Raw genomic sequence first — 26242 nt, forward strand, 5'->3', positions numbered from 1 at the left:
ACAACTGACTCCACTTTTTTTTTAAAAAAACCTTTCACTCTCTCACACCCCTGTATTTAAGGATACTGGTAAGTCTGGGCTAAAAAATTCACTACTTCCTCCCTTCTGTAGTTTTGAAATTTGTGCAGAGTTCACTGTGGCACTAGAAGGAGGCTGGCTTCCTGCCAGTTTGCCCAATTGATGACCCCATCCCAAATCCCAGGGATGGGGGCATTAGCATAAAGGGATTGGGTACCTGAGCCACTTAGTGCTCCCAAATTGCTGGTAAGATGTATGCCTATCCTGCCCCATATTTCTCTTTTCCCCCTCCCCCCCCCCCCCCCCCCCCCCCCCCACCCTAAGATTGCATTCATTCTAAACACACAAAACAGAATAAGAAAGACTTGCATTTATAGATCACCTTTAATGATCACCGGACGTCCCAAAATGCTTTACAGACAATGAAGTACTTTTTAAAGTGTAGTCAATGTTATAATGTAGGAAACACGGCAGCTAATTTGTGCACAGCAAGCTCCCATAAGCAGCGATTGATAATGACCAGGTAGTCTGTTTGTAAATGTTGATTGAGAGATAAATATTGGCCGGGGCATTGGGGATAATACCCCTGTTCCTCTTCGAAATAGTGCTATGGGATCTTTTACGTCCACCTGAGCGAGCAATTACACCTCCATCCGAAAGGTGGCACCTCTGACATTGCACTGGAGTGTCAGTCTGGATTTCTTGTGCTCAAGTCTCTGGCGTGGGACTTGAACCCACAACCGTCTGACTCAGGCGAGGGTGCTACCCATTGAGCCATGGCTGACACCCAGAGGAAATTTGGGCTTGTTTCATTTCTTCCCTTCTTTGATACTCATTCCCTTCTATATCTGTCAATTCCTTCCCCTTACTGTGCATCTCTGAACTTCCCTTCTGTATGTCTCTCCCCCTTCCCGTCTGTGTGTCTCACCTACCTTTTGGCATGTCTCTCCCTTCTCTGCTACATCTCCTCCATCCCCTCGCCCCTACCCTTCCACTTACTTCCCTTTGTGTGTCTCGCTCTCTTTCCTTCCCTTCTGCATGTGTCTTACTCCTTTTCTTCCTATTTGTCTCTTCCTCATACCTCATCCCTTGTCATTCTCTTCCATTCTTCCCTTCCATCTGCCTCACTTTCTTCCCCTTTTTCACCTTTTGCCTTCACTAATACTTTCCTTCTTGCATTCACTGCCTTCCCTTCTCTCATCCTTGTCTTCTTTCCCCCATTCCTTTCAGTGTATGTCTTGCCTGCTTCTCTTTTATCTGTTCTTTCCTATTGTGGGTTTGCTCTTCCCATTCCTATTGTCATTTGCTCTCTTGCTCTTTTTCTGGTTTGTTTATGCTCTCTCTGTAAAGAAGTAGTAATCTAGTAGTGATCACTGGCAGATTGGGTTGTTACTTCCTCTCTGGAAAAGCCTGGGCTGCCAGCTAAAAATGCCCCAGATTAAGCCGGGACCATTGCCGCGGTGGATGTATGGCCCCAGCTGTTGGATAATGCGGTGGAAGAAAGGCGGATACCCTTGGCTGTGCGGAGGGGAATGTCTTGAAGTGAAAGACTCCAGTTGTCGTCAATTGGAAAGAGCCCAGGGTGCCCTGCTCCAGTCCCAGCAGGCCACCTGGCTTATTTTAAAGCACCGTCACATTCACATTTTAAAATGGCTAATTTGCACAATAAAATGCCATTTTGTGACCGGATGCTCACCCCTGGATGTTGATGGCGCACAGGCCATGTGAGGGGAGCAATCAATTGGAAGATGGGTTCCTAAATTTTAAAATAATTGTTGCTTATTAAGTCATGCAATGTTGTTTTTTTTGGGGGATTATACTTAATGTGTTGATTGAGGAACCTAAAACTCCAAATATTCTGTGTGCTGTAATATGATGTAGAAATCTTTTTTGGTAGAATGTGTTTGGAGAGGAAGATTTATGCAACCAAGGCAGAACATAACCAAATAGAAAGGTGATAAGTAAACACTTAGCCAAGAAAATCGACACTGGCACCATCAACAGACACGGTATTTTTTATTAAAATTATAAATGTTATCAGTATTATAATTCAGACTTTTTTTTCCCCAAAGGACTGGATTATAGCACCTGAAGGATATGCAGCATATTACTGTGATGGGGAATGCTCATTTCCTCTTAATGCACACATGAATGCCACGAACCATGCAATTGTGCAGACACTGGTGAGTACAATAGTGAAAACATAGTCTCTTTTAACAAGTCAAGGCAGAATAAAGTGTTGATCTGGGGAAGTGTGTTATGTTATTTTGTTGGTTTTGCATTAAAGTTAAAGCCATCTTAACTTTTGAGTAATAAATTGTGTTTGCTGAATCCTGGTTAAATCATAACATCAAATAGTCTATGAATGGGGATGGGACCAGGTTTTTGCTGTGATTTCCATAATGTAGCACATGTAATCTTCATTCTCCGAATCAAAAATGCCCAAAGAACAAGCAGAAAATTTAAGCAACACCCCAAAATTACTTGAGTAATGACCTTTGCCCCACCGAAGCAGATTTTCAACGTGTTACACTAGATCTAGGATCAGTGTCCGCCTGTTTGCAACTGTTTCTCTATAATGTACTTCCTGAGAAATTATATCAATGTGGTTGATAAAATGTGCAGCCAGTGCACTTAAAAACTAGCAATGCTGGCCCACTGGATTTGTACCCTTTGTGGGGGTTGGGGGCGGCAGGATTCAAATCTAGCTCTGGCACTGAACTTTGCTGCCCTTTGCTTTGCCACCCAATGCTTGAACTGGAATGAGTTAAGAATGAATAATCACCCCTCCCCTTCATCCCTGTATGTTGCCAACCTGCACCCCACGTTGTTAGCAACTTATGAAATTTTGGTCCTAGCGTTCAGTCAATTGATCAGTCAGATTTTTTTTTAAGCACATCTTATTAAAGGAAAAGTGGCTGCTTGGAGGAGTGGATTGAAGAGAGAGTGGGAGTACAAGTGACATCCGAAATCTGGAAAGCTCGGGCCCGAGGCCGTTCCGGATTCGGGGTATTTCCGGATTTCGGAACATCTTTGTCTGGGCCAGGGTGGGGGATGAGGGGAGGGTCGGTCCGGATGCCGGTCAGGCCAAGCGGCGGGGGGGTCGGCGGCAGCCGGAAGCCAGAGGAGGTCAGACAGCCGGGGCTGGGGGAAGTCGGGCCGAGGCCGGGGGAGTCCAGATTTCGGAACATTTTCCGGTTTCCGAACGACCCCGCCATGGATCGACCCGGTGTCCGGATTCCGGAACTCCGTATTTTGGACATTGCAGCTGTATAGATATTTCTCAGATTGGTAGCTTGTAGTTTGCCCTCGTTCCATATATGCAAGTGATTTGGACAGTTCAGCATTGGGATATATATATATATTTTTTTTATATATATTATATATATATTATATATCATGTAGTTTTGAAAAGGCCTGGGGACAACGTGAATAAATTTCATTATGGATAGGAAGCAAAATAAACAGGAATATCAACTTCCAAGAGTTAGGTTACGAGGAGAGGTTACACAAATTAGGGTTGTATTCCCTAGAATTTAGACGGTTAAGGAGTGATTTGACAGAAGTAGAGAGAAACTATTTTTGCTGCTTCGGGAGTCGTTTAAGACTAGGGGGCATAAAATCCGAGCCAAACTTTTGAGTGAAATTGGGAAACACTTCTACACACAAAGGGTGGTAGAAGTTTGGAACTCTCTTCCACAAACACCAATTGATAAGAGATCAATTGTTAATTTTAAATCTGAGATTGATAGATTTTTGTTAACTAAAGGTGGGTATATGGAGTTAGGTCACACAGATCCACCATGATTTCATTGAATGGCGGAACAACTCGCGGGGCTAAATGGCCTACTCCTGTTCTTATAAAGTCAGTGCAGAGAAACTTAATTGACAGTTGAGTTCATAATAAAATGAGATTTTTCCCCTTTTATGGAACACATGCCATTTCAATGCAACAGGTTGTGCAACACAGCGACCCCTAAACTCTGCAGTCCCCAAGCACCTTAACAGCTGTTCCAACCCATGTTCACAAACAGTCTGAGAGTTATGAAAGTTAGAATTTCTTGCTGCAATAAGTATCAATTTCCCACTCATGTAGACAGAACAGCATTATTTCTGGATTTATTTCTACTCCATTTTCCCCTTTGCATTTAGTGTCATAGGATTGTTAAGTCAGTGCTTATACTCAAAGGCAGTACTACATATTAACCGAATCGGAGATCTTTATAGCCACTCAGTAAACATCCAGGCACTTAAATGTGGGTCTTCAGCAGCAGGTTACATTTCCTAATAGTTCAGGTGCAGCATTTGGGGGTAGTCTTGTCAAGTTACAACTATATGTGGGTAATTTTTGTTAAGAGTATTTACTTCAGTTGCACAAATGTAGAATTTGATACAATATTGAAAGTCAAACCTTGTATATAAAGCATACAACAGCTGCTGGACTGTAACAGTGAAAATGTATTATAGAATGTGTCTGGGTGCATAGGCTTAAATATTTCAAATTTCTCAACGTAGGTCCACCTCATGAACCCAGATTACATTCCAAAACCCTGCTGTGCTCCCACCAAGCTGAATGCCATTTCTGTCCTCTTCTTCGACGACAGCTCGAATGTTATATTGAAAAAGTACAGGAACATGGTGGTCAGAGCATGTGGCTGTCATTAAAAGGACGTATCTTGACCAAGTGACCTGAAACTACTGGCGAGGAACCACATCCTCAGTGCATAGCGATATAAAATTCCCTGGAGCAATACCTCTGTAAATAATGTTTACAATTTTTTTTAAAGTTTCTACAAAGGCTTTTGTAATATATTTTGTACATAGTTTTCATAAAAATGTAATTTATTTTTTTTTTTTTTTGGTAACCATGTTTTAACTAGGGGCTGTAATGATGGCGATAGCAGTCAGTGGGCTTTAAGTGAAGGTGGAAGGTGCAGGGCAGGGCATGATAAGGAAGGGAACTTCAGATGCAAACAGCCACTTCATCACAGCCCCAGTTTGGACAGAATCTGCACATTACTTTTTATAAAACGCACTCTGGACAATCATTTTCTTAAGAAATTTTTATTAGAAATTGCCAAGTAGTGTAAACTATTGACATAGTATCACATTTGTTTAATGATTTTTTTGTACAAAAGCTAAGTGCCAACCACATGTAAATCTACTGCTCCCCCCTCCCTCTTGATGATTCATTCTCCTTACACACATGCTAACAATAAAGTATGTTTAAAATCAAGTGGTTTTCCTGTGCAGTTTGCTCACTCAACTTATTTGAATTAATGTGTATGAATAGTAAACAGTTATGCATCGTGGAGCTGTGTTCCCAAACACACTCAATAACCAATGGCCACCAGTTTAGTAGACTACCTGTCTTGTTTGCTGCTTTGTAATTAATTTTGAAATCCTACAACTTAAAACTTGGCATAAAATGAAAAATTACCTCTTTTCAACCACCTTCTCTCGCACATTAACTTTTTTTTAAAATTGTGACTAGTAGTATTGAGTTCATTACATTCAATTAAGAGCAGGAGTTGTTTAACCCATAACTTAATAAAAGGGGATGCAGCTGTAACTACTGCATTATCCTCAATGGATTTTTAAGTGGCCTTCTCTTGACCAATTTACTCAATCCTAGCAATTATATTGTCTGGTGCCACAAGTCATTCGCTGATTTAAGCAATACAAATTGTCTCCGCCTCATTCGCACATTACAAATCTAGCAGTCGCTCATATAGATTGACTTGACTTCCTTGATAACTCATGCAGGTGAATGTGGCTTGAAGATATGCTGAGGTATTCTGTTCAGCTTTATGCCCACAGTACTGACTGTCATTGCTAATCAGGTACTGTTGAAATGCTATGTCCAATAACTACGTATGAACCACATCCACAGAAGTGTTAAGATTGCAGTTAGGGATGATGGAGCAAGCAAAATCTCACTTTTCATTACCACATACATAGAAAGCACCACCCTGTGGTGAAAGCTGCAGCCAACTTAATCTTTCAGAGGGCTGGTAAGTTGGCAATAACCTTAATGTACATACATTGACAACGATGGAAAAGTTTGCACATATCTTAAAAAAAATATCCACTTTATTCTTGCAAACCAATTTGGACACATTCATACATCAGTGACATGAAGTGGTGGTTGGGCAAAAAGTACATGCTCTACAGTTCATCCCTGGCTTGCTGTAGGATAAAACTGTGGAGACTTTCTAGATCTCTTCCTCCATTGTGCTCACTTAACTGTTGACCACCACGGAACAGCAGCAACGTTGGATAACCACGGACCTAAAAATAAAACAATTAGATTATTTTTTTAATATAAAAGATATGCCCAGCCTCCATTTCAAATGTTTGTGTGTGTGGGTGGGGGATTCTAATTTGGAAAGTTTGAAGCTTTGGGAGCTTTGAGTCGTCATAATCATAGACAGTCCCTCGGAATCGAGGGAAGACTTGCTTCCACTCTTAAAATGAGTCCTTAGGTGGCTGAACAGTCCAATATGAGGGCCACAGTCCCTGTCACAGGTGGGACAGATAGTCATTGAGTGTAAGGGAGGGTGTGACCAGTTTGCTGCATGCTCTTTCCGCTGCCTGCGCTTAATTTCTGCATGCTCTCGGCGATGAGACTCTAGGTGCTCAGTGCCCTCCCGGATGCACTTCCTCCACTTGAGGCGGTCTTTGGCCAGAGACTCCCAGGTGGTGGTGGGGATATTGCACATTATCAGGGAGGCTTTGCGGATGTCCTTGTAACGTTTCCTCTGCCCACCTTTGGCTCGTTTGCCGTGAAGGAATTCAGAGTCGAGCGCTTGCTTTGGGAGTCTCGTGTCTGGCATGCGGACAATGTGGCCTGCCCAGCGGGGCTGATCAAGTGTGATCAGTGCTTCAATGCTGGAGATGTTGGCCTGGTCAAGGACGCTAATGTTGGTGCGTCTGTCCTCCCAGGGGATTTGTAGGATCTTGCGGAGACATCGTTGGTGGTATTGCTCCAGCGACTGGAGGTGTCTACTGTACATGGTCCATGTCTCTGAGCCATACAGGAGGGCGGGTATTACTACAGACCTGTAGACCATGAGCTTCATGGTAGATTTGAGGGCCTGGTCTTCAAACACACTCTTCCTCAGGTGGCCGAAGGCTGCACTGGAAGCGGTGTTGAATCTCGTCATTAATGTTTGCTCTTGTTGATGAGAGGCTCCCGAGCTTTGGAAAATGGTCCATGTTGTCCAGGGTCGCGCCGTGGATCTTGATGACTACGTTGAATATACATTGAGTATATTCAAGACAGAGATCGATAGATTTTTGGATACTAAGGGATATGGGGATAGTGTGGGACGGTGGAGCGGAGGTAGATTAGCCATGATCTTATTGAATGGCCAAGCAAGCTCAAAGGGCACTCCTGCTCCTATTTATGTTTATATCACAGCATTGTTGGAGAGAAAAATCAGAGCAATTTCCAAAGTGATTTTAAAAATGTACAGACTGGAATAAGTAAGGCAGTAATGTCCATGTAATCTGGACTGGCTTCTGGTCTGAGGCTTGGAGAGGAATTTTCCATAGTATTTTTTTCCCCTCAGAGAAAAAAAATCCAGGGCCATTGCCAGTGCCACATGATTACATAGCTGTGGGGGTCGTGGAAAGGGATTTGTCCTGATGGACCAGCTGGTTGTGTGAACATACGAAATTAACAGCAGCACACAAAGGGTAGTCGGAATCTGGAACTTCCCCCAAAAGGCTGTTTTGAAATTTTCAATTGACGTAGTCAACAATGATTAAATTTTTGTGCGGGAAGGGTATTTAATTGATAGGGAACCAAGGAACGTAGATGGAGTTAAGATACACATCAGCCATAAGTTAATTGAATGGTGGAACAGACTCAAAGGGCATACTCCTGTTCCTATATTGCAGTATCACCGGTGGATGGAAACCAAGCTATACAATATCAAATTTACATCCCATAAATGTCAAACTGTATCCAGTGCTCTTTAAACAATGGGGAATTACAGGTGGTTAACTGTGCAGTCTCCGTATCAGAGCTATCTATTCCAATCCCATCTTATTCTTCCTGTACCCTTCAATATTTTCCTTTTCAACTGTTTCTGATTGACTCAGTTTAATAGCCAGTCGTGATAATGTGTTCCATGTTCACTTCTCCCCATTTATGCTAATCCTAAATTACAATGTCAATTCTCGACCCCACACATTCATTTCATTCTTTAACAATTCCAATCATTCATTTATTACCCATTCCTCAACCAATAGAAATAATCTTGCCCTATTCACCCTCTGAACACTTATTAGATTCCCCTTAAACCTTTCCTGTTTCCAAATTTCTCACCAGAACTAAAATCTACCATCCCTGGTATTCTAATCTATGTTGTACCTTTTCTGTGGGTCAAATATGGTTTCTGTAGTAAATGTACCCAAAACTGTAACCTGACCAATGTGTCTTGTAGATTCAAGAGCTGGAAAGGGGGATTAGGCTGGATAGCTCTTTTGGCCAGCACAGACACGATGGGCTAAATAGCCTTTTTTCTGTGCCATAAATTTGAGATGATTCTTCTCCTTACTTATAATCCCATTTGCTTTTTCAACCTGCCTTTGCCCTCTGTTCCTCCACTCATTAACAGTATTACCTTTTAAGTTGTACTATTATTCTCTATCCTTTCCTCCCCCAAAATGTACTACTCTACCTTTGTTTGGATTGCCATTTGGCACATAGACATCCACCACCTAATCGATAATGTCCTAATTGAGTATCAAAGTTTGATAATCATTCCTCCATGTCACTACCCAACTCACTTATGTATATGGAACAGGAGAGGGCACACTTCTAGCTACAACTACCTGCTTACTCCTACTCTCTTTCAATCCTTAAGCCAGCCCTCCAAGCAACTACTTTACATTTAATACCATGGGGTGTAACCTTTACAACTAGTCCCTTGTGCATCATTTACCGTGCTTTCTGAAAGTACAAATAAATCAGTCTTTAGTCAACTAAATTAGCCAAACTTAATGTGCCTTTCACAAATCTGTATCGACTGTCCCCAGTGAACACACAAGCGTTCACTTATAGTTTCCAGCACCTTTTCCTACTACCAATGAGGCCAACTGGTTTTTAATTACCAAGCTAATCCCTTTCCTCTTCTATCACCCTCCAGTCCTCTGGCACAATTCCAGTTTCCAAAGAATTTTGCAAAACCGTGGTATATCTGGTTCATTACTGACCTCCCCCAGTATGCTGGAGCGGAGCCTATCCAGACTTTGATTTAATGACATCCCATTAATCCTCCCAATACAATTATTTTTTTAATATCTGTAACTTAGGTGCTCTTCCACATCCTCCTCCAGTACTTCCCTCCAATCTTCCCTTCACCTCCCTCTAAACAGAGGCAGAACACTTCAGTATTTCTTCCACTCTTATCTACTATGAGATTGCCTTTGGCACCTAGCTTCTTTGACCATCCTCTTATATTTGATCATCTTACACACAGCTCAGTTTTTTTTTTAAATACTCCCACTTCTAATCTCCCCTTTTGCCCAACAGTATCTAACTCTCTTCCAATCCAACCAAAACTGTGTCTTATATCTGTACAGTTCCCTAGCTGAGTGTCAAATTCACTGTTTACTCGCTACATATTCATCATATGGCATTATCCTAAAGGGGGAAATCACTGAACAAAGCTCAATTTACAATTTCTATTCTCTGAAGTTGCATGATTATCTTCCCTTTGCAATCTTGTACCACATAAAAGCCCAACCTCCAGTTCTCCTGTGATCAATGGCAGTGTGTTGCAAGAGAAAGATTTTTTTAAATAATTTGCTCTATAATCTGCTGATACTTCAGTAGTACCCTTGTTGATTCAATAGTTTAGCTTTGACTGCATTGCCTCTCTGGCGAGTCTTATTGGACAACCATTCAAGATAAAGTGCTCCAGTACATGCATGGAGCAGTCAGCAAATATTGTCAGGTGTCGACGGTCAGTCTCTGGCATTCCAATCCCAAGTCACATTCAACATCTCCGACATACTGACCAGTTATGGGATAGGTGCGTTGAGATAGGTGCTGTATTGCCCCCATGACTGAAAATAGTACCACACAGTATCAATCATGGGACGTTCAGCTAGCTATCTTGGACAGGATGGCATCTGCTGGCAGGAATGAGTGACCTTGTTACAGCTGCCAAGTGCATCTCGTGAATGATTTCTTGGTACCTCCACACAAGAGCAAAGGGTTACGGTTTGCGACCTCGATCCAGCAACACATACTGGAAGTCGACAGGTCAGGTTAGGACAAAAAATGGCTTAGCTGAGACATCTCGTGATCTGATCACCTGCTGACATTCACTGTCAAGGTTCACACAAAAAGGCTACTTGGACCAGAGTGTGATCAATGCTTGTGGAACCATAACCCAGCATGGTCAACCCCTTCACGAAGAGGAAATGGGAAAACAGCAATTGCACTGTGATTACCTGTGGTTCACTAATGCCCTTCTCAGTTGTAAGAGGAAAAAATGATATTCAAGAAAAGGAAAAGTCAATGAGAGTAATTTAAGGCCCTTCATTCTGTGCTGAATTAACATTTATTTGATTACATGAAATGAAAGTAACTAGATCCCCAAATCAGAAGTCACCATCTGCTTAGAATTAGATTTTATTGTAAATAGGCAAAATATGAAACTCAGCTATCATTGACCCACATTCAGAAGATAAATGTTCTGGAAGAAGATACAATTACACAGAGGCCTTCACCATCTTATTTTTCTTTAAATATTAGAAACTGAATAGTGAATGATTCCCATCCCTGGAGAATTCTTTTAACTCCTATTGCGGTCCAACATAATTAACGCTTACCCGAAAACAGCTGCAGATTCATTAAAATAATTCTCCAGCCCACTTAAATGTAGCCTTTCTACCTTGAACACCACACCTACAGTAGTACCATACATATGTCAAGGTGCACCAAAATGCTGCAATAACAGTCGTGTCTATTGTCCTACTAAATGTAGAACAAGATCAACTGGAAAAACAAAACCCATCACATCTTGGCACAAGACAACCTACAAGTTAGTTATTCTTTCAACATATTTTTTGTTCTAGTTGGATATGGTTTAGCTTTTTTCTTTGATTTTTTTTTTGTATTTTAATCATGTAGAGCATGGGTTTGGCAGAGAGGTGGTCTGTCAACCAAAAATATTGTCTATATAGTTTAGAAACAAAAAGCATTTATTCACTCAGCTACCCATGAGTCGAAATCAAATACAACACTGCTTGGTGGCAGCATATGGTAGACCTGCTGTTCTATACACAACAGTCTGTCAGTGAGCAGCTCTTACTGTAGGTGAACATCCTTCTTGCTACTGCACGTTATTCCCAACCAGACTGAGAAAGTCAGCCTTGGCTCACCCGTAGTTTACAAATGTTTAGTTGTTGTCATTTGTCCATATTAAACTCAATAAACCTTGTAATGCTACTTTAAACTACACAAATTAGAAGTAAAAAAAAAAGGTATACTGAAAAAGCAAAGTGACCCTCCCACTACTACTTTTCAATGTCTCTGGTTAATAGTTTTTACTTACCGAGTACTGATTACAGAGGGAACGCTGTTCAGTACAGTCCACTTTTGCAATCTTGACATCACTTAAACCAGGGAAGTCCCGCTTAGCAAGTTCCTCCCAGGTTGGTGCTAGACTCTTACAATGGCCACACCTACAGACAAAGACAGATTGTGTGGATTACAAGTGGAGGTAAATGGCGTTTGAGTTCAACGTTTCTTCCATCTGCTTACACAGAAGTGCCTGGAAAAGAATATCTTGGCTTTTACTGTGAACTGGAGGTTTCTAGGTTTGAAGGATCCCCTGTAAATTTGGCATACCTTCAAGGATCCCGCCCTCATTTCTGAAAGACCGTGTTAGCTAACTAACCCAAAGGAAAACTATACCAGGGCACACAGCTGAACAGAAACACTACTAACAAAACAAATACAAAAACTTCTGAAACATAATAACCTCACGGACCATCCATGTACTAGGGACCCCCTATGAAAGTCTACGCTGTAAACAAGAGGACTATAACTACTGATGTTCAAAGTGCTGGTATCCAATAAGTTGTCTCACTGGTCTCAGAAGCTGCAGGACATTTTAGACTAGATCCAACTGCACAGCTTATGCTGACAGCTTTACAGTCGAGGAAATAGTACAAGTCATTAACACAGCATTTATTTGAAGGCCAAGTTCCTTACTCAACTGGGTTTCCCGATGTGCAAACCACCCTTGTGAAACAGGTAGCCTGCTCCAAAGACGTCTGCCAATGTCATTCTGAAACTGGCCACTAGGTGGTGCACAACAACACCCCATTCAATTCTCCCTCCTTCCCACATGCACAAACCCATAACCATTGCTCAATATACTAGCTGTAACTTGATGTAGGTTCCCCACAGCGACTCGTTGGCTATGTTGTGTCATTGAGTCAGAAGGTTGTTTAACCCCATACTGGGACCAAAGCTTATAATCTACACTAACACTCCAGTACCGACAGACTGCAACATCTTTGCAGCTGCTTTCCTTCTGACAGGCCATTAAACCTGCCCATTCAGGTGGACGTTAAAGATCTCATGTCGTTCAAAGAGCATAGCGTTCTAGTAGTGTGCGAGCCAGCAGTGCTCCCTCAAACAATACCACCAAAGAGCAGATTAACTGGTCATTCACCTTGTCTCTGTGGGATGTTGCTGGTGCTCAATAGCCTACATACAACAATCATTGTATGAAATTCTTTGGCATGTTTCAATAGTATGATGAGGCACCGTATAAAGGTAAGTTTAACCTCTTTATCATCATGTGTCCTTGTTGCCTGCCTATATAGCACAGGCAGGGTGATTGTTAAGAACTTCTCAGTCAAGGAATGGATGTAACGCGAAAAGCCATATGAACATTTGCTGTCTTTACCCTTAACAGCACAACTAAATGCTAGTGTATTACCTTTCTTCCTCTCTGCCACCCCTCCAGCTCCTGCCAACAGGTAATGTTCTTCAGCCCTGAGGGTGCTCTGGACCACTGAGCTGCTAGTTCAGCTGGTTGAGTGCTGAATTCCAGGCCTGAAGAGCTCGGGTCAAAAATCCCAGCAGGGTCCTCTCGGCCCTTCATCCTTCCAAGCTGAATAAAATTAGTACCAGATCTTAGAACGCACAGGGGAGATGGCAGGGACGGAGCAGTGGTCGTCACTCTGCTGCAGCATATCCTGGCTCTTCAATAGAAACAGGCAGCAGTACCTCGCCCAATAATGGAGACCAACCTCCAGGTAATCAATCTCATGCTTGGACTCTTCCTGCCAGCTCACCTTCCATGGCAGGAAAGTAAGTGACATCTAGAAACGTAGCCATGGAATTGATGAGACCATCTACTCCACTTGGTTACAATGTGGGTTTCAATGTCATTTTTTGGGGACAATTGTGTTACCGATACATCACAAATTTGGGGAAATTTCAAAGGAAGATGTGGGAAATATCTGAAGCTACAAGCTAATGCCAGCATTCTTCTAAAAAAAACTCCCAGACTTCACATCGCCTCTCCATGACACCACAATCTTCTTGCTGGAGGTTTATCTTTAGTGGGAGAGCATGAACAATGTCAAATTCAACTCCTTTTCTTCCCCCGCAGAAAAGATATTTCCTCCAACAGTCTAGCTATGAATCGTCTCCACTGCAAGATTGGGTTGTCTCCTACACACTGATTAAAAGCTGGGAACTCTCTGAATAAACTAGCCTGCGTGATCCTTTTGACCTGGCCTACATTCCCTTCATTAATAACCGCAGAACAACACATTACTTACCAAGGAGCATAAAACTTCACAAAAGTGACACCCGTGGCAATGGTCTGCTCAAAATCACTTTCAGTCAAGATGAGCACATTGTACTACAGAGAGGGAAGAAAAAAAAAGTGATCACAAAATGCAAAAGCATAAGCAGCTTTAGATTGAAAGATGCCTTAAGTCTCTTATGTTCCATCCCATTTTTAAGTTTAAGGTCCCCAGTGACGTAACTTAAGAGCCTGTCAGATGGCAAGTGGACAGCCTAGTCCCAAACTTCCACAATTCTTCATTTGCACCCATTAAGTTAGCCAGTAGATTTGGTCAGATTTATCAAAGGAAAACTAAATTAACCAAATTTAAGGTGGTTTTCTTCTTTGAAAAAAATTGTTGCATGAACATTCTTATTGCGCTCAGTACAACTTGGAAATTTTCAACTGAAGTCAATTTTCCAGCTTGTCCAATTTTTTAGCACTGATTTCAATATTGCATTTATAAGCACCATCAGCCAGCTTAAACCTGCAACCTTTCTCCTACCAAGAACCAAGCCAAACAAATTAACTATGTGAAAGGCATATTAAATCTGTTCAGTGACTCGAGGTATTAACGCTTAGAAAAAAACAGTTGCAAGATTAGAAGAGAGCATTTTAGCCCGGTGAAACATTGTTAAATTGAGTTGACAGATCAGTACTCGAGAACAGACAAATTCCCCAGCTTCAGAGCAAAGACAGATTAAAAATACATTGCTCATGCAACTTCCCCCACCCTCCCTACCCACATCTGAAATCACCCAAAAGTCTTAAATACCGGTTCCTGCTCCTCCTCCTCCTCCTTTGGCTGATCCTCCTCTTCCTCAGGAAGTTCATCACTTTCCTTATCTTCTTCAGAGGGTTGCGCTGCCTTTAACTGGGAATCCACATATTCCTTTAGTGAGTCCAGATCTCTTTTTCCCTTGTATTGATCAGCCTAAGAAAGAGGAAATAATGAATTCATTTGAACATTTGGAAAGAGGACTTTACAGTTCAAAATATTCCTCAAGAACATATGCTTTACCAGTCTTCACAACTGAGCAGTACAAAAAGTAGAATTTCCAAAGGGATTCTTGCGATTGCAGACAGTGACAAATGACACACACCTTTTCCAAAGAATTCCTTTCTCTTGCCTCACCATCATACCTGCGCATTCCTGCACGCACACAATTTGACGTAGATTGCTGTAATGGTAGCCCACAGTGCTTTTTATTTCACCATCCACTTAGTTGGGGAGGGAAGAAGAGATTCTGTCTGGAAGGTCGCCCATCTGACCACACCACTCAGACAAGTTTTACCATTTTGATAGGCTTCAGATATCCATTCTGCACACATTGAAGCCTGATATTAAGCACCAAGGACAAACTCTTCAAGGCTTTGGAAATTCAACGGCTCCATTGAAGTTCTGAATTTGCCATGGTTTATGGAATACAGCACGTTATTGGATTGGGCAAGGAGGTGGGAAGGAGTCCAGAAAACAGAATTTAAAATAAAAAATTATACTTGCCTTTTCACCATCCTTGAACCAAAGTAGAGTTGGGTACCCACGCACTTGGCTCTCGGAGCATAACTGCTGATGGATGGTGCAATCAACCTAGAATTAGATTACAAAACTATTAGTATTGTCAGACACTGCAGGGGTAAGGCTGCAGTCACAAAGCAAACATACTCTTCAGAGATTTCAGCACCTGAATTGAACTCTGCCGATTCCTCACACACAAATTGGCTTAAAGTGCCAGCGAACTGCCTAAAATTCTATTTATTTTTTGAAATCTTTACAAGCAAATTATATCAGGGAGAAAATGAGTGAAAGAACTGGCAGTCTGTCCGGCTGCTTTTGTGCTGCGCCTCAAGGCCCCCTTTGCTGGGCATGTGCCAGAACAGATTAAAACAATGTTTTTAAACTGATTTGAAGTAGCTCACAGCCAGCCATACTGCTCAAAGCTGGAATCTGTTGACCTGCCATGGATTGTGTAGGGAGTCCTATTCTGCATTGAATCCAAAGCACCTCTTGGTGGAATCCCCAGCTCTTATCACTGTTAGTAATTACGGCAAGAGGCTGCAATCACTGTCTGACCAGGGCACTGTGGTCTAGTGACTGGTGATGACCACTGTAGGAGGTCAAATGCGAGAGGGCCTTTGGAACAATTTTGTACATGGTACCACTTACCATGGTTTCCACTATCAGACACAGTGAATGCTGCTCCCATATCCTGGACAACCCCATCAACTCAATCACATCGGGCTCTAATCAGGTGGCTACAAACCTGTCTAGTGGAATGGGGCTTCTATGGTAGGCACTGTGTTGGGTGGAACTGGGATTTCAAGTGATCAGTCACACCAACTTTCTAGCAGTGCATGGTTTTCTCAACCACGACGACCTGATAAAAAGCACTTATTAAATACTGCACATGCCCGTGTGTAAGAGGATAAAATATGGTCACTAGTGGGAGACAGACAGACAAATAGTCACTAAAAAGGATACCGAAGGTAATGAATTGATCTGCCACATGGTCCAGATTGTATGTAAAGCACGCTTATACACTTGCTTGAATGAGTTTTAAGAAGGGGAAGCAAAGCTTGATGGTTAATGAACCATCCGTTGTATTAACCTTAGTACAGACTCATGGAAACTGTATTCAGTACAGAACAAGGACAGTAAAATATTTGGGAACATAGATTATAGCAGCATGGGAACAGGATGGTTTGACTGTAGTTTTGACTCTTGGGAGAGGGATAAGGAGGCACCACCCTAGAAAACAAAGTTAATCAACATGTCATGAGGAACTGAGGCAAAGTTGACAACACTGAATAACACATTCCGTGTGATTGTAGTCAAGTTTGCTGACGATACAAAGATGGGAGGAAAAGCAATGTGTGAGGAGGACACAAAAAATCTACAAAAGGACATAGATAGGCTAAGTGAGTGGCCAAAAATTTGGCAGATGGAGTATAATGTTGGAAAGTGTGAGGTCATGCACTTTGGCAGAAAAAAATCAAAGAACAAGTTATTATTTAAATGGAGAAAGATTGCAAAATGCTGCAGTACAGCGGGACCTGGGGGTACTTGTGCATGAAACACAAAAGGATAGTATACAGGTACAGCAAGTGATCAGGAAGGCCAATGGTATTTTGGCCTTTATTGCAAAACGGATGGAGTATAAAAGCAGTGAAGTCTTGCTACAGCTACATAAGATATTGGTGAAGCCACACCTGGAATACTGCGTGCAGTTTTGGTTTCCATATTTACAAAAGGATATATTTGCTTTGGAAGCAATTCAGAAAAGGTTCACTAGGTTGATTCCGGGGATGAGGGGGTTGACTTATGAGGAAAGGTTGAGTAGGTTGGGCCTCTACTCATTGGAATTCAGAAGAATGAGAGGTGATCTTATCGAAATGTATAAGATTATGAGGGGGCTTGACAAGGTGGATGCAGAGAGGATGTTTCCACTGATGGGGGAGACTAGAACTAGAGGGCACGATCTTAGAATAAGGGGCCGCCCATTTAAAACAGATGAGGAGAAATTTCTTCTCTCAGAGGGTTGTAAATCTGTGGAATTCTCTGCCTCAGAGAACTGTGGAAGCTGGGACATTGAATAAATTTAAGACAGAAATAGACAGTTTCTTAAACTATAAGTGGTTATGGGGAGCGGGCGAGGAAGTGGAGCTGAGTCCATGATCAGATCAGCCATGATCTTACTGAATGGCGGAGCAGGCTCGAGGGGCCATATGGCCTAGTCCTGTTCCTATTTCTTATGTTCTTATTTGATGGGAGATGGACAGGTGGGGGAGAGTCACTCAGAGCCAGTCTGATGAGAGTCAATGAATCAATATAACTCCGCTGATAGCAGTAGACCAATCGGTGGTTTTGTAGGAGGGTCGCACACTCGAGAAACTGTGTAATTGTAATTGTAAAACCTCTTGATCGAGAAAGTGTTCATCGGAACCCTTCCCTAGCATGCTTGAATAGAAGCCGATTAACCGAGGTTTCGTCTGAGTGATTCCATGGTCGCTATACGGACGGGCGGGTGTCGATTCCTTATATCAGGGAGTCCACCTTGAGGAAGAGAAGTATTCTTTTTACCCCAACAATTGGTGCAGCGAGCAAGGTACAGCCACTCCGACCCCAGGATGTGGCAGCTGATATTACAGCGAATATGTTTTTTGTACCACCTGCAGAGTTGTAGCATTGACAGGGAAGGAGATAATCTGTATAAAGAACTAAGAGGGGGTAATCTGTATAACTAAGTTATAGCGAACCACGGAAGGACGAAAACCGAGGTGGGATAGGTGTATGTTCTGAAGCGCGATGGGTGACACGGTAATAACAAAGCCTGTTTACCTCGTGCGCGGCGCAAACAAGAAGGAATACAACCTAAAGGGGTGGTGGGTGCCCAGGATCGTTAGGAAAACCTGGCCAGTGGGATGGAATGAAGACTGGACGTGGGGTCTCTGAGATATGGACCAGAAGGGTCTCAAGTATAAATGCTAGCAGGAAAGAATGAGAATATAATCAAAAACAAACTTACAAGCTAAAACCGATACAGAAGCTTTTGTGCCGAGAAAGAGAAAACAAAAATGTTTAACGATGGACTGGAGGAAGGCCATCAAAATATTATTAAGTTAGGATTCAAAGGGGGGGGGGGGGGGAGGAGGGAAACAATGAGTTTGTATGTTTGTTTTAGCTCCTCCACTTTTCGGACATGAAAGGCACAAAGGACGGGTTGTTTATCAAAAGATAAAACATTCAACTTTGAAGCTACAATTGCTAAAAGGAAAACAAATTGAACATTTAATTGAAGTAAAAACATTTTTTGCGATTGTCTTATGTAGTTTAAATTAACAATGGAAAATGATGCAACTTACTGGATGCCAACATGATGAAACTCAGGGACTTCTTATGAGAGATTCCCAGATCCCTGTGTAAAGTATATGCATCCAAGACTGAATACAGGGATCCAGCATTGCTATTTCTCTTCCCCACCCCACTTATTTGTATATCCTAATAATTACGTTCAATGGCAATGTAGAATTCAAGGAATAGGAAGAAGAAAAAAATGAGCCTTTGCAATCTGTACTAATCTTAGACTGACATAGGGCCCAAGTTTCCACAAGAAAAAAAATGGGCGCCCCTCAGAGCTGGGCGCCTGTTTTTCACGCCTAAAACGGCGCCTAAAAAAATCCTCGGTATTCTCCACCTACTTACAGCTCCTCTGGCCCTCGGCGCAGCCAGCACGAGCTGTGGGGGGGGCGGAGCCAGGTCCCTGTGCTGAAAACAGTGCCGGGGCCTCTGCACGTGCGCGCTACAGTCGGCACGCAAGTGCAGTAGCTCCAGGCGCCGAACTGTGTGGGAGGGGCCCGAAGCACGCAGCCCCTAGCCCTGGCCGAATGGCCTCACTGGGGCTGCGTGAATGAGGCTCCTCCCACGGCCAGCTCCTGCTCCCCGCCCCCGACAAGACCCGACCCCCGCTTCTCGCCGACCAGACCCGACCCGACACCCGCTCCCCGCCCCGAGACCCGCTCCCACCACCCCGACCCGAGACCCGCTCCCGCCCCCCCCCCGACCCAAGACCCGACACCCGCTCCCCCCCCCGCCTCGACCCGAGACCCGCTCCCCACCCCGATACCCGCTCCCCAGCCCCGACCCGAGACCCGCTCCCCCCCCGACCCGAGACCCGCTCCCCACCCCGACACCCGCTCCCCGCCCCGAGACCCGCTCCCACCACCCCGACCTGAGACCCGCTCCCCCCCCCCGACCCGCTCCCCCCTCCCCGACCCGAGGCCCGCTCCTGTTGCCCGATCCCACCCCTCTTCCCCCCCCTCTCTCCCTCTCCCTCCCCTCTCTCCCTCTCCCTCCCTCCCCTCTCTCCCTCTCCCTCCCTCCCCTCTCTCTCCCTCCCTCCCCTCTCTCTCTCTCCCTCCCCTCTCTCTCTCTCCCTCCCTCCCTCCCCTCTCCCTCGTCTCCCTCTCTCTCCCCCTCCCTCTCTCTCTCTCTCTCCCCCTCCCTCCCTCTCTCTCTCTCTCTCCCCCTCCCTCCCTCTCTCTCTCTCCCCTTCCCTCCCTCCCTCTCTCTCTCTCCCCCTCCCTCTCTCTCTCTCCCCCTCCCGCTCAGCGGCACGAACGGCTGCAGAATTCTCCCTGGCTGAAGCACTTTCACACAGGTAGGAAGATGGTTTATTTAATCTTTTCTTGGCTTATAAATGTTTATTCAGGTTGGATTTATTTGTATAATATTTGTAGAAGTATAAATAAGGATTTATTGTAGAATTTAATGAGTTCCCTTCCCCCCCCCCCTCGTTCTGGACGCCTAATTTGTAACCTGCGCCTGATTTTTTAATGTGTAGAACAGGTTTTTTCAGTTCTACAAAAATCTTCACTGGCTCCATTCTACTTTAGTTTGGAGTACATTTTCACTGTGGAAACTTTCAAATCAGGCGTCAGTGCCCGGACACGCCCCCTTTTGAAGAAAAAATTCTGTTCTAAACTAGAACTGTTCTACCTGACTAGAACTGCAGAAAAAAAAAAGTGGAGAATTGCGATTTCTAAAATAGTCCGTTCTCCACCAGTTGCTCCTAAAAATCAGGCGCAAATCATGTGGAAACTTGGGCCCTTTATATTGGAAAATAATGTAACGGATTATCAGACTATTTATATTCTGCTCAGTGCGACACTTCCTTATCAAAAACCAAGCAGTCCTATCAAATCTCGTAATCTACAGTATACAATGCTACTCGCTGTACACTCGTTGATAAGCGGCATTTCAAAACTTTCAGAAAGAACATTGTCCATTACTTTAGATGTTCCCACCTTGCCAATTTTCACGTTGTCTGAATGCTCAAACATCGATGCCAGCTGCTCCCATGTCGAAGCCAGGGCCTTGCAGTGCCCACACCACGGAGCAAAGAACTTGATAAAGTGAAAACCTGAAAAGGATTTTTATTGCTAGGTTAGAGAGTTTAAAAAAAAAATGTTTGGACATAAAAGTCTACACATCATTACTGATAATTCTGGAAAGGAGGGCTGGGAAAGAGAACATTTTATTGTGGGCATCCCAATAGCATGGCGTGCTACCAACTGAGGCAAACCAACAGGTTTTATCATCCTACGGGATGTGGGCACCGCATCCCCAATTGCCCTAGAGAAGGTGGGGCATTCTTGTTGCACCATTGCAGTCCATGTGATGAAGATACACCCACGGTGCTGTTAGGGAGGGAGTTCCAAAATCTTGACCCAGAGACGATCAAGGAACATAGGTACATGTCCAAGTCAGGATGGTGTGTGACTTGGAGGTGCTGGTATTCCTCTGCACCTGCTGCCCTAGGTGGTAACGGTCGCGGGTTTGGGAGGTGCTGCCAAAGCAGCCTTGGTGAACTGCTGCAGTGCATCCAGCAGATAGTACACACTGCAGCCACAGTGCGCCAATGGTGGAGGGTCATTCATAATTTCCTGCAGGCCCAAGTTCTTGATGTAGCCAGGCAGTCAAGGTAAGCTACTTCCCACAAGAAGGTTCAGTGGAGCAAAGTAAGGGTACAGTAGTAATCAAGAGGTCTGGTCTAATAATCCGGAGACATGAGTTCAAAACCCACCACAGCAGTTGGGGGAATTAAAATTCAGTTAATTAAATACATCTGGAATAAAAAAAGTTAGTATCAGTAATGGTGACCATGAAACTATCGTTTTGTCATAAAAACCCATCAAGTTCACTAATGTCCTTTAGGGAAGGAAACCTGCTGTCCTTACCCAGTCTGGCATATATGTGACTCCGTGTGTGATATTGACAGGCTAAGTGAGTGGGCAAAAATTTGGCAGGTAGAGTATAATGTTGGAAAGTGTGAGGTCATGCACTTTGGCAGAAAAAAAAATCAGAGAGCAAGTTATTATTTAAATGGAGAAAGATTGCAAAGTGCTGCAGTACAGCGGGACCTGGGGGTCCTGGTGCATGAAACACAAAAGGATAGTATGCATGTACAGCAAGTGATCAGAAAGGCTAATCGAATTTTGGCCTTTATTGCAAGGGGGATGGAGTATAAAAGCAGGGAAGTCTTGCTACAGTTATACAGGGTATTGGTGAGGCCATACTTGGAATACTGCGTACAGTTTTGGTTTCCATATTTAAGAAAGGATATACTTGCTTTGGAGGCAGTTCAGAGAAGGTTCACTGGGTTGATTCCAGAGATGAGGGGGTTGACTTATGAGGAAAGGTTGAGTAGGTTGGGTCTATATTCATTGGAATTCAGAAGAATGAGAGGTGATCTTATCAAAACGTGTAAGATTATGAAGGGGCTTGACAAGGTGGATGCAGAGAGGATGTTTCCACTGATAAGGAAGACTAGAAGTAGAGGACATAATAAGAGCCCACCCCCCCATTTAAAACTGAGATGAGGAGGAATTTCTTCTCTCAGAGGGTTGTAAATCTGTGGAATTTGCTGCCTCAGATTGCTGTGGAAGCTGGTTCATTGAATAAATTTAAGACAGAGATAGACAGTTTTTTAACTGATAAGGGAATAAGAGGTTATGGGGAGCAGGCAAGGAAGTGGACCAGAGTCCATGATCGGATCAGCCATGATCGTATTAAATGGCAGGGCCGGCTCGAGGGGCCGTATGGCCTACACCTGCTCCTGCTCCTATTTCTTATGTTCTTATGTTGACTCACAGCAATGTGGTTGACACTTAACTGCCCTCTGAAATGGCCTCGTAAGCCACTCAGTTGTATCAAACGGCTGCAACAAAGTACCTTCCCCACAAGGACTGCAGTGGTTCAAGAAGGCAGCTCACCACCACCTTCTCAAGGGCAATTAGGGATGGCCAATATATGCTAACAAATAAATAAAAATAGTCACATCAGAACATTCTTTCAGATCACCTGGTCACTTGAAATGTGACCGAAACATGGAGAGCCCAAACATAGATGGGAGAGTAACAAGCCTTCTTTTTCTAAAGTACAAATGCCATACACATCTTTATTTCATAATGAACATGTCAGTAATTAGATTTAATTATTTTCTCCAAGTTTCTTTGTGCCAAAACCCAACCAATGGATGGATATGTGACCCGATGCCTGGCTAACATCAATGCCCCTGTACTAATTGACTGGTAGAAGTCTTCTTGATGTAAAAATATTTTAGCTGACTCTACACTATTTTGAATCACACAGGGAAAAGCCTGGTTTTCATCCGGTGCTTGCATTGGACGGACAGTTCTCACAGCAGCACACTCCTTCAAACCGTTAACACAAGTCTGCCAATGAGGACTACAGCAAGTTTGCCAACTTGCAACTATAGTTAACACTCGCATCAAGTGCGGTGCTTATTTTTTTACACTGATTTTTGCAAATTTCCTCCCAATGGTGGCCTGTTTTTTTTTGTGAAAAGGAACGATATGTTTTAGAGTGGTCACTACAGGTAAAAGCAACTTCCTTTAAAAAGAGGATCAAAAGCCCCATCATTCAGATTTGTGACTCTGTTGTCACTCACACTCATTACTGAATAAAATAAGAGTTACAAGTTATTCTACAAACTTCTACTAGTGTTTGATAGGTCATGATTCAGCTCCAGAACATCCAGACTTATAAACATAAAACAAACAAACACTTAAACTGTGTAAAACATACCTTGTCCAGTATGCAGCTTGAAGTTGTTGGCTGATAGTTCATACAAGCCCTGCTTGGCTTCTGGGGCTGTAGGAGGTTCCTGCTCAGTTTCTATTTGCTAACAAGAGTATATAAAAAATAAATAAATTAGGATTTAATTTTTCAGTTATAGGGAGGCAAAATTACATTTTAAGGTGCATATTAAAAGGTTTTTCCCTGAAGGAAATGCATCTCCTCCAGACAGACTGCTCTGTAGCCCTCACCCCAACCTTAATTAATCCAGCTACGTAAAGGTAATATCATGCGTCCATTTTTCCACATCTCGTGATGAGTCGCTCACCCGGAGGCCTGCTGGAGAACAGCCAAAAAAAAACTTCCCCAACAAAGGGAAGCAAGTTCGGATGTCAACAGTGACTCATCTTCAAGTCCAAAAAGCCCAATGCTGTGTCAGATACTTTCTTCAAGTTTAACAGACTCCCATCAATTGCAGTACAGGTGCGACGTCCAAAATCCGAAGTTCCGGAATCCGGGCCGATCCGTGGCGAAGTTCTTAGGAAACCTGAAAATGTTCTGAAATCCAGACTCCCGTTCCTTGGCCGCCCAACCTACCTCCACTGGCTTCTGGCCGCCCGACCTCCCCCGACCTCTGGCCAGCCTCCCCCAGCTTCCGGCCGCCCGACCTCGGCCCGACTTCCAGCCGCCCAACCTCCCCCGACCGACCTCGGCCAAACCGACCTTCCCCTGGCGGCCCAACTGAACCCCCCCCACGACCTCCGGCGGCCTGACCGACGACCCCTCCCTCGGCCCAGGCAAAGACGTTCCGAAAATATCTGGAACGGACTCGGTCCCGAGCTTTCCGGATTTCGGATGTCACACCTCTAATATTATTGAGTACTGACTACGCTGACGCACTTACAAGGGAACATCAATTCCTAAAGGGCGATGTGGTTGGGAAGAAAAAGACGAAAATGGATACATTAGATCCAGAAACAGGACCTCAATGAAAGAGACCACTTCTCGTGCTTACATTTCAATTTTATTTAAGAGATTAGCAGCATAATCCTGGGTGGGTGGGGTTTAGGGGAACTGCCCTTAACCAGTATGCTTTCATGTGCGATATGCCACTTGTCTCACACACCGAATGTTTCACCTCAAATTGTCTTAATTCTTGGGTAAGTTTCTAGTTCTAGTGCTATGTACAGCAAAATGTTCTCTCCACATACAATGCAAGCTTGAAAGGGCAAACATCTATAATTGTACTGCTAGTCATTCTTCACAGTTCATATGGGATATAAAGATTTTACACACCCACCACTATGCCTTGCTAACATCCTAGTGAAAACACTACAGCCTTGAAACTCCACAGGTCTTCCCCTTCAGGGCCTACAATCCCATGGTTCAAATAAGGTAGCAGTTACAAGTCCAAAGAGCAATAAAGGTAATTAATTCAGCAGCAAATCCACTGGCATATTAATTACCCTCTTTTAAAAATAGAACCCATGCAAATATTGAGCAGGAACTACTTCAGTGCAGCCGTCAAATCAGCACCACCCCAAGATAGCCAATATTACATCCCTCTCTGGGTTTGCTCTGCCTTGAGCAACTGGTAAAAGCACCTGGTTGCAGGGGTGTCAAAATAACATCAATGTTAAAGTTTCAGGCACTAAATCAAATGCTTCAAGTGTCAACCTTACCACAGTGGTAGCACCCTCTGAGGCAGAAGGCCATGGGTTGGATGTCCCACTCCAGAAACCTGAGCACATAATCTAGGCTGACACTCCAGTGCAGTGCTGAGGCAGTGCTGCACTGTCAGAGGTACCGCCTTTCAGATAAGACTTTAAACCGAGATCCCGTCTGCCCTTGCAGGTGGATATAAAATATCCCATGGCACTATTCGAAGAGGAGCAGGGGAGTTATCCCCGGTGTTCTGAAAATATTTATCCCTCAAACAGCATCACTGAAACAGATTATCTGGTCATTATCACAATGCTGTTTGCTGGACCTTGCTGTGCGCAAATTGGCTGCCGTGTTTCCCACTTTACCATGGTGACTACACTTCAAAAGTACTTAATTTCTTTCTTCTGATACTGGGTATGGAGTCAATCAAAACCAAGGCCATTCAGGGACAGCATGCAGATGTGACAGGCCAAGGATCCCTCCTGCCATTTTCCATGTCACATACACACCTTGACTGTCCTTTTGGAGGCACTGAGTGCTGATCCTGGATGGGTTTTTCTGTTCCTACACTGCTCATCCCACAATTTTCCAGCTACTAAAGTGTTTGGGCAGAAAATTGTGGGCTGACAATTTTCTTAGAGGAAAATTTGAAAGGAGTGTTACAATAAGATACCTCTTACACGATTGCCTCCTAAGGTAGAGCATAGCACTGGAGGGAATAATATGCATAACATGTACAATGATAGAGTACTCCCTTTTAAGGGTCCATTTTAAAATAGTGAACAGCTCACTTCAAATGAATAGGAGTTGACCAATACAAAATAAAAATAAAATCTTAGTAACTTGTTCAATTTTTTAATCCGTTCTTGTTCTGAAGATACCAAACTTATGGTGGGGTACGGTTCAATACCAATCCCAGAGCTTAAGGGGTTAAATTATGAGGATAGGTTGCATAAATTTGGCTTGCATCCTTTTGCATTTAGCAGTTAATCTAACTGAGGTGTTTAAAATGATAAAGGGATTCAATCGGAAATCCAGAACAAGAGGCCATAATCTTAAAATTAGAGCCAGGCCATTTAGAAGTGAAATCAGGAAGCATTTCTTCCCCACAACATGTAGCAGAAATCTG

At 43.5% G+C, this 26242-nt stretch overlaps 2 protein-coding genes across 3 annotated transcripts in view; one reads left to right on the top strand and one right to left on the bottom strand.

The window, feature by feature from the left end:
* The window catches only part of bmp6 (bone morphogenetic protein 6), a 163299-nt gene extending 158054 nt beyond the window's left edge, over positions 1-5245 (top strand). For both annotated transcript variants that reach the window (XM_070888554.1, XM_070888555.1), the window contains exons 6-7: positions 2091-2201; positions 4534-5245. In XM_070888554.1, the coding sequence (XP_070744655.1) occupies positions 2091-2201; positions 4534-4683 (261 nt within the window). In that variant the 3' untranslated portion in view covers positions 4684-5245. The remainder of the gene's footprint in view (positions 1-2090; positions 2202-4533) is intronic.
* Positions 5067-26242, bottom strand: part of txndc5 (thioredoxin domain containing 5) — a 34341-nt gene continuing 13165 nt past the window's right edge. The window contains exons 4-10 of the mRNA XM_070888556.1: positions 23458-23554; positions 20655-20770; positions 15355-15441; positions 14626-14784; positions 13843-13925; positions 11595-11724; positions 5067-6309 (exon numbers count right to left, since the gene is read on the bottom strand). Of these exons, the coding sequence (XP_070744657.1) occupies positions 6187-6309; positions 11595-11724; positions 13843-13925; positions 14626-14784; positions 15355-15441; positions 20655-20770; positions 23458-23554 (795 nt within the window). The 3' untranslated portion in view covers positions 5067-6186. The remainder of the gene's footprint in view (positions 6310-11594; positions 11725-13842; positions 13926-14625; positions 14785-15354; positions 15442-20654; positions 20771-23457; positions 23555-26242) is intronic.

Source organism: Pristiophorus japonicus, chromosome 1, assembly GCF_044704955.1.
Source record: "Pristiophorus japonicus isolate sPriJap1 chromosome 1, sPriJap1.hap1, whole genome shotgun sequence".
NCBI classification, from domain to species: domain Eukaryota; kingdom Metazoa; phylum Chordata; class Chondrichthyes; family Pristiophoridae; genus Pristiophorus; species Pristiophorus japonicus.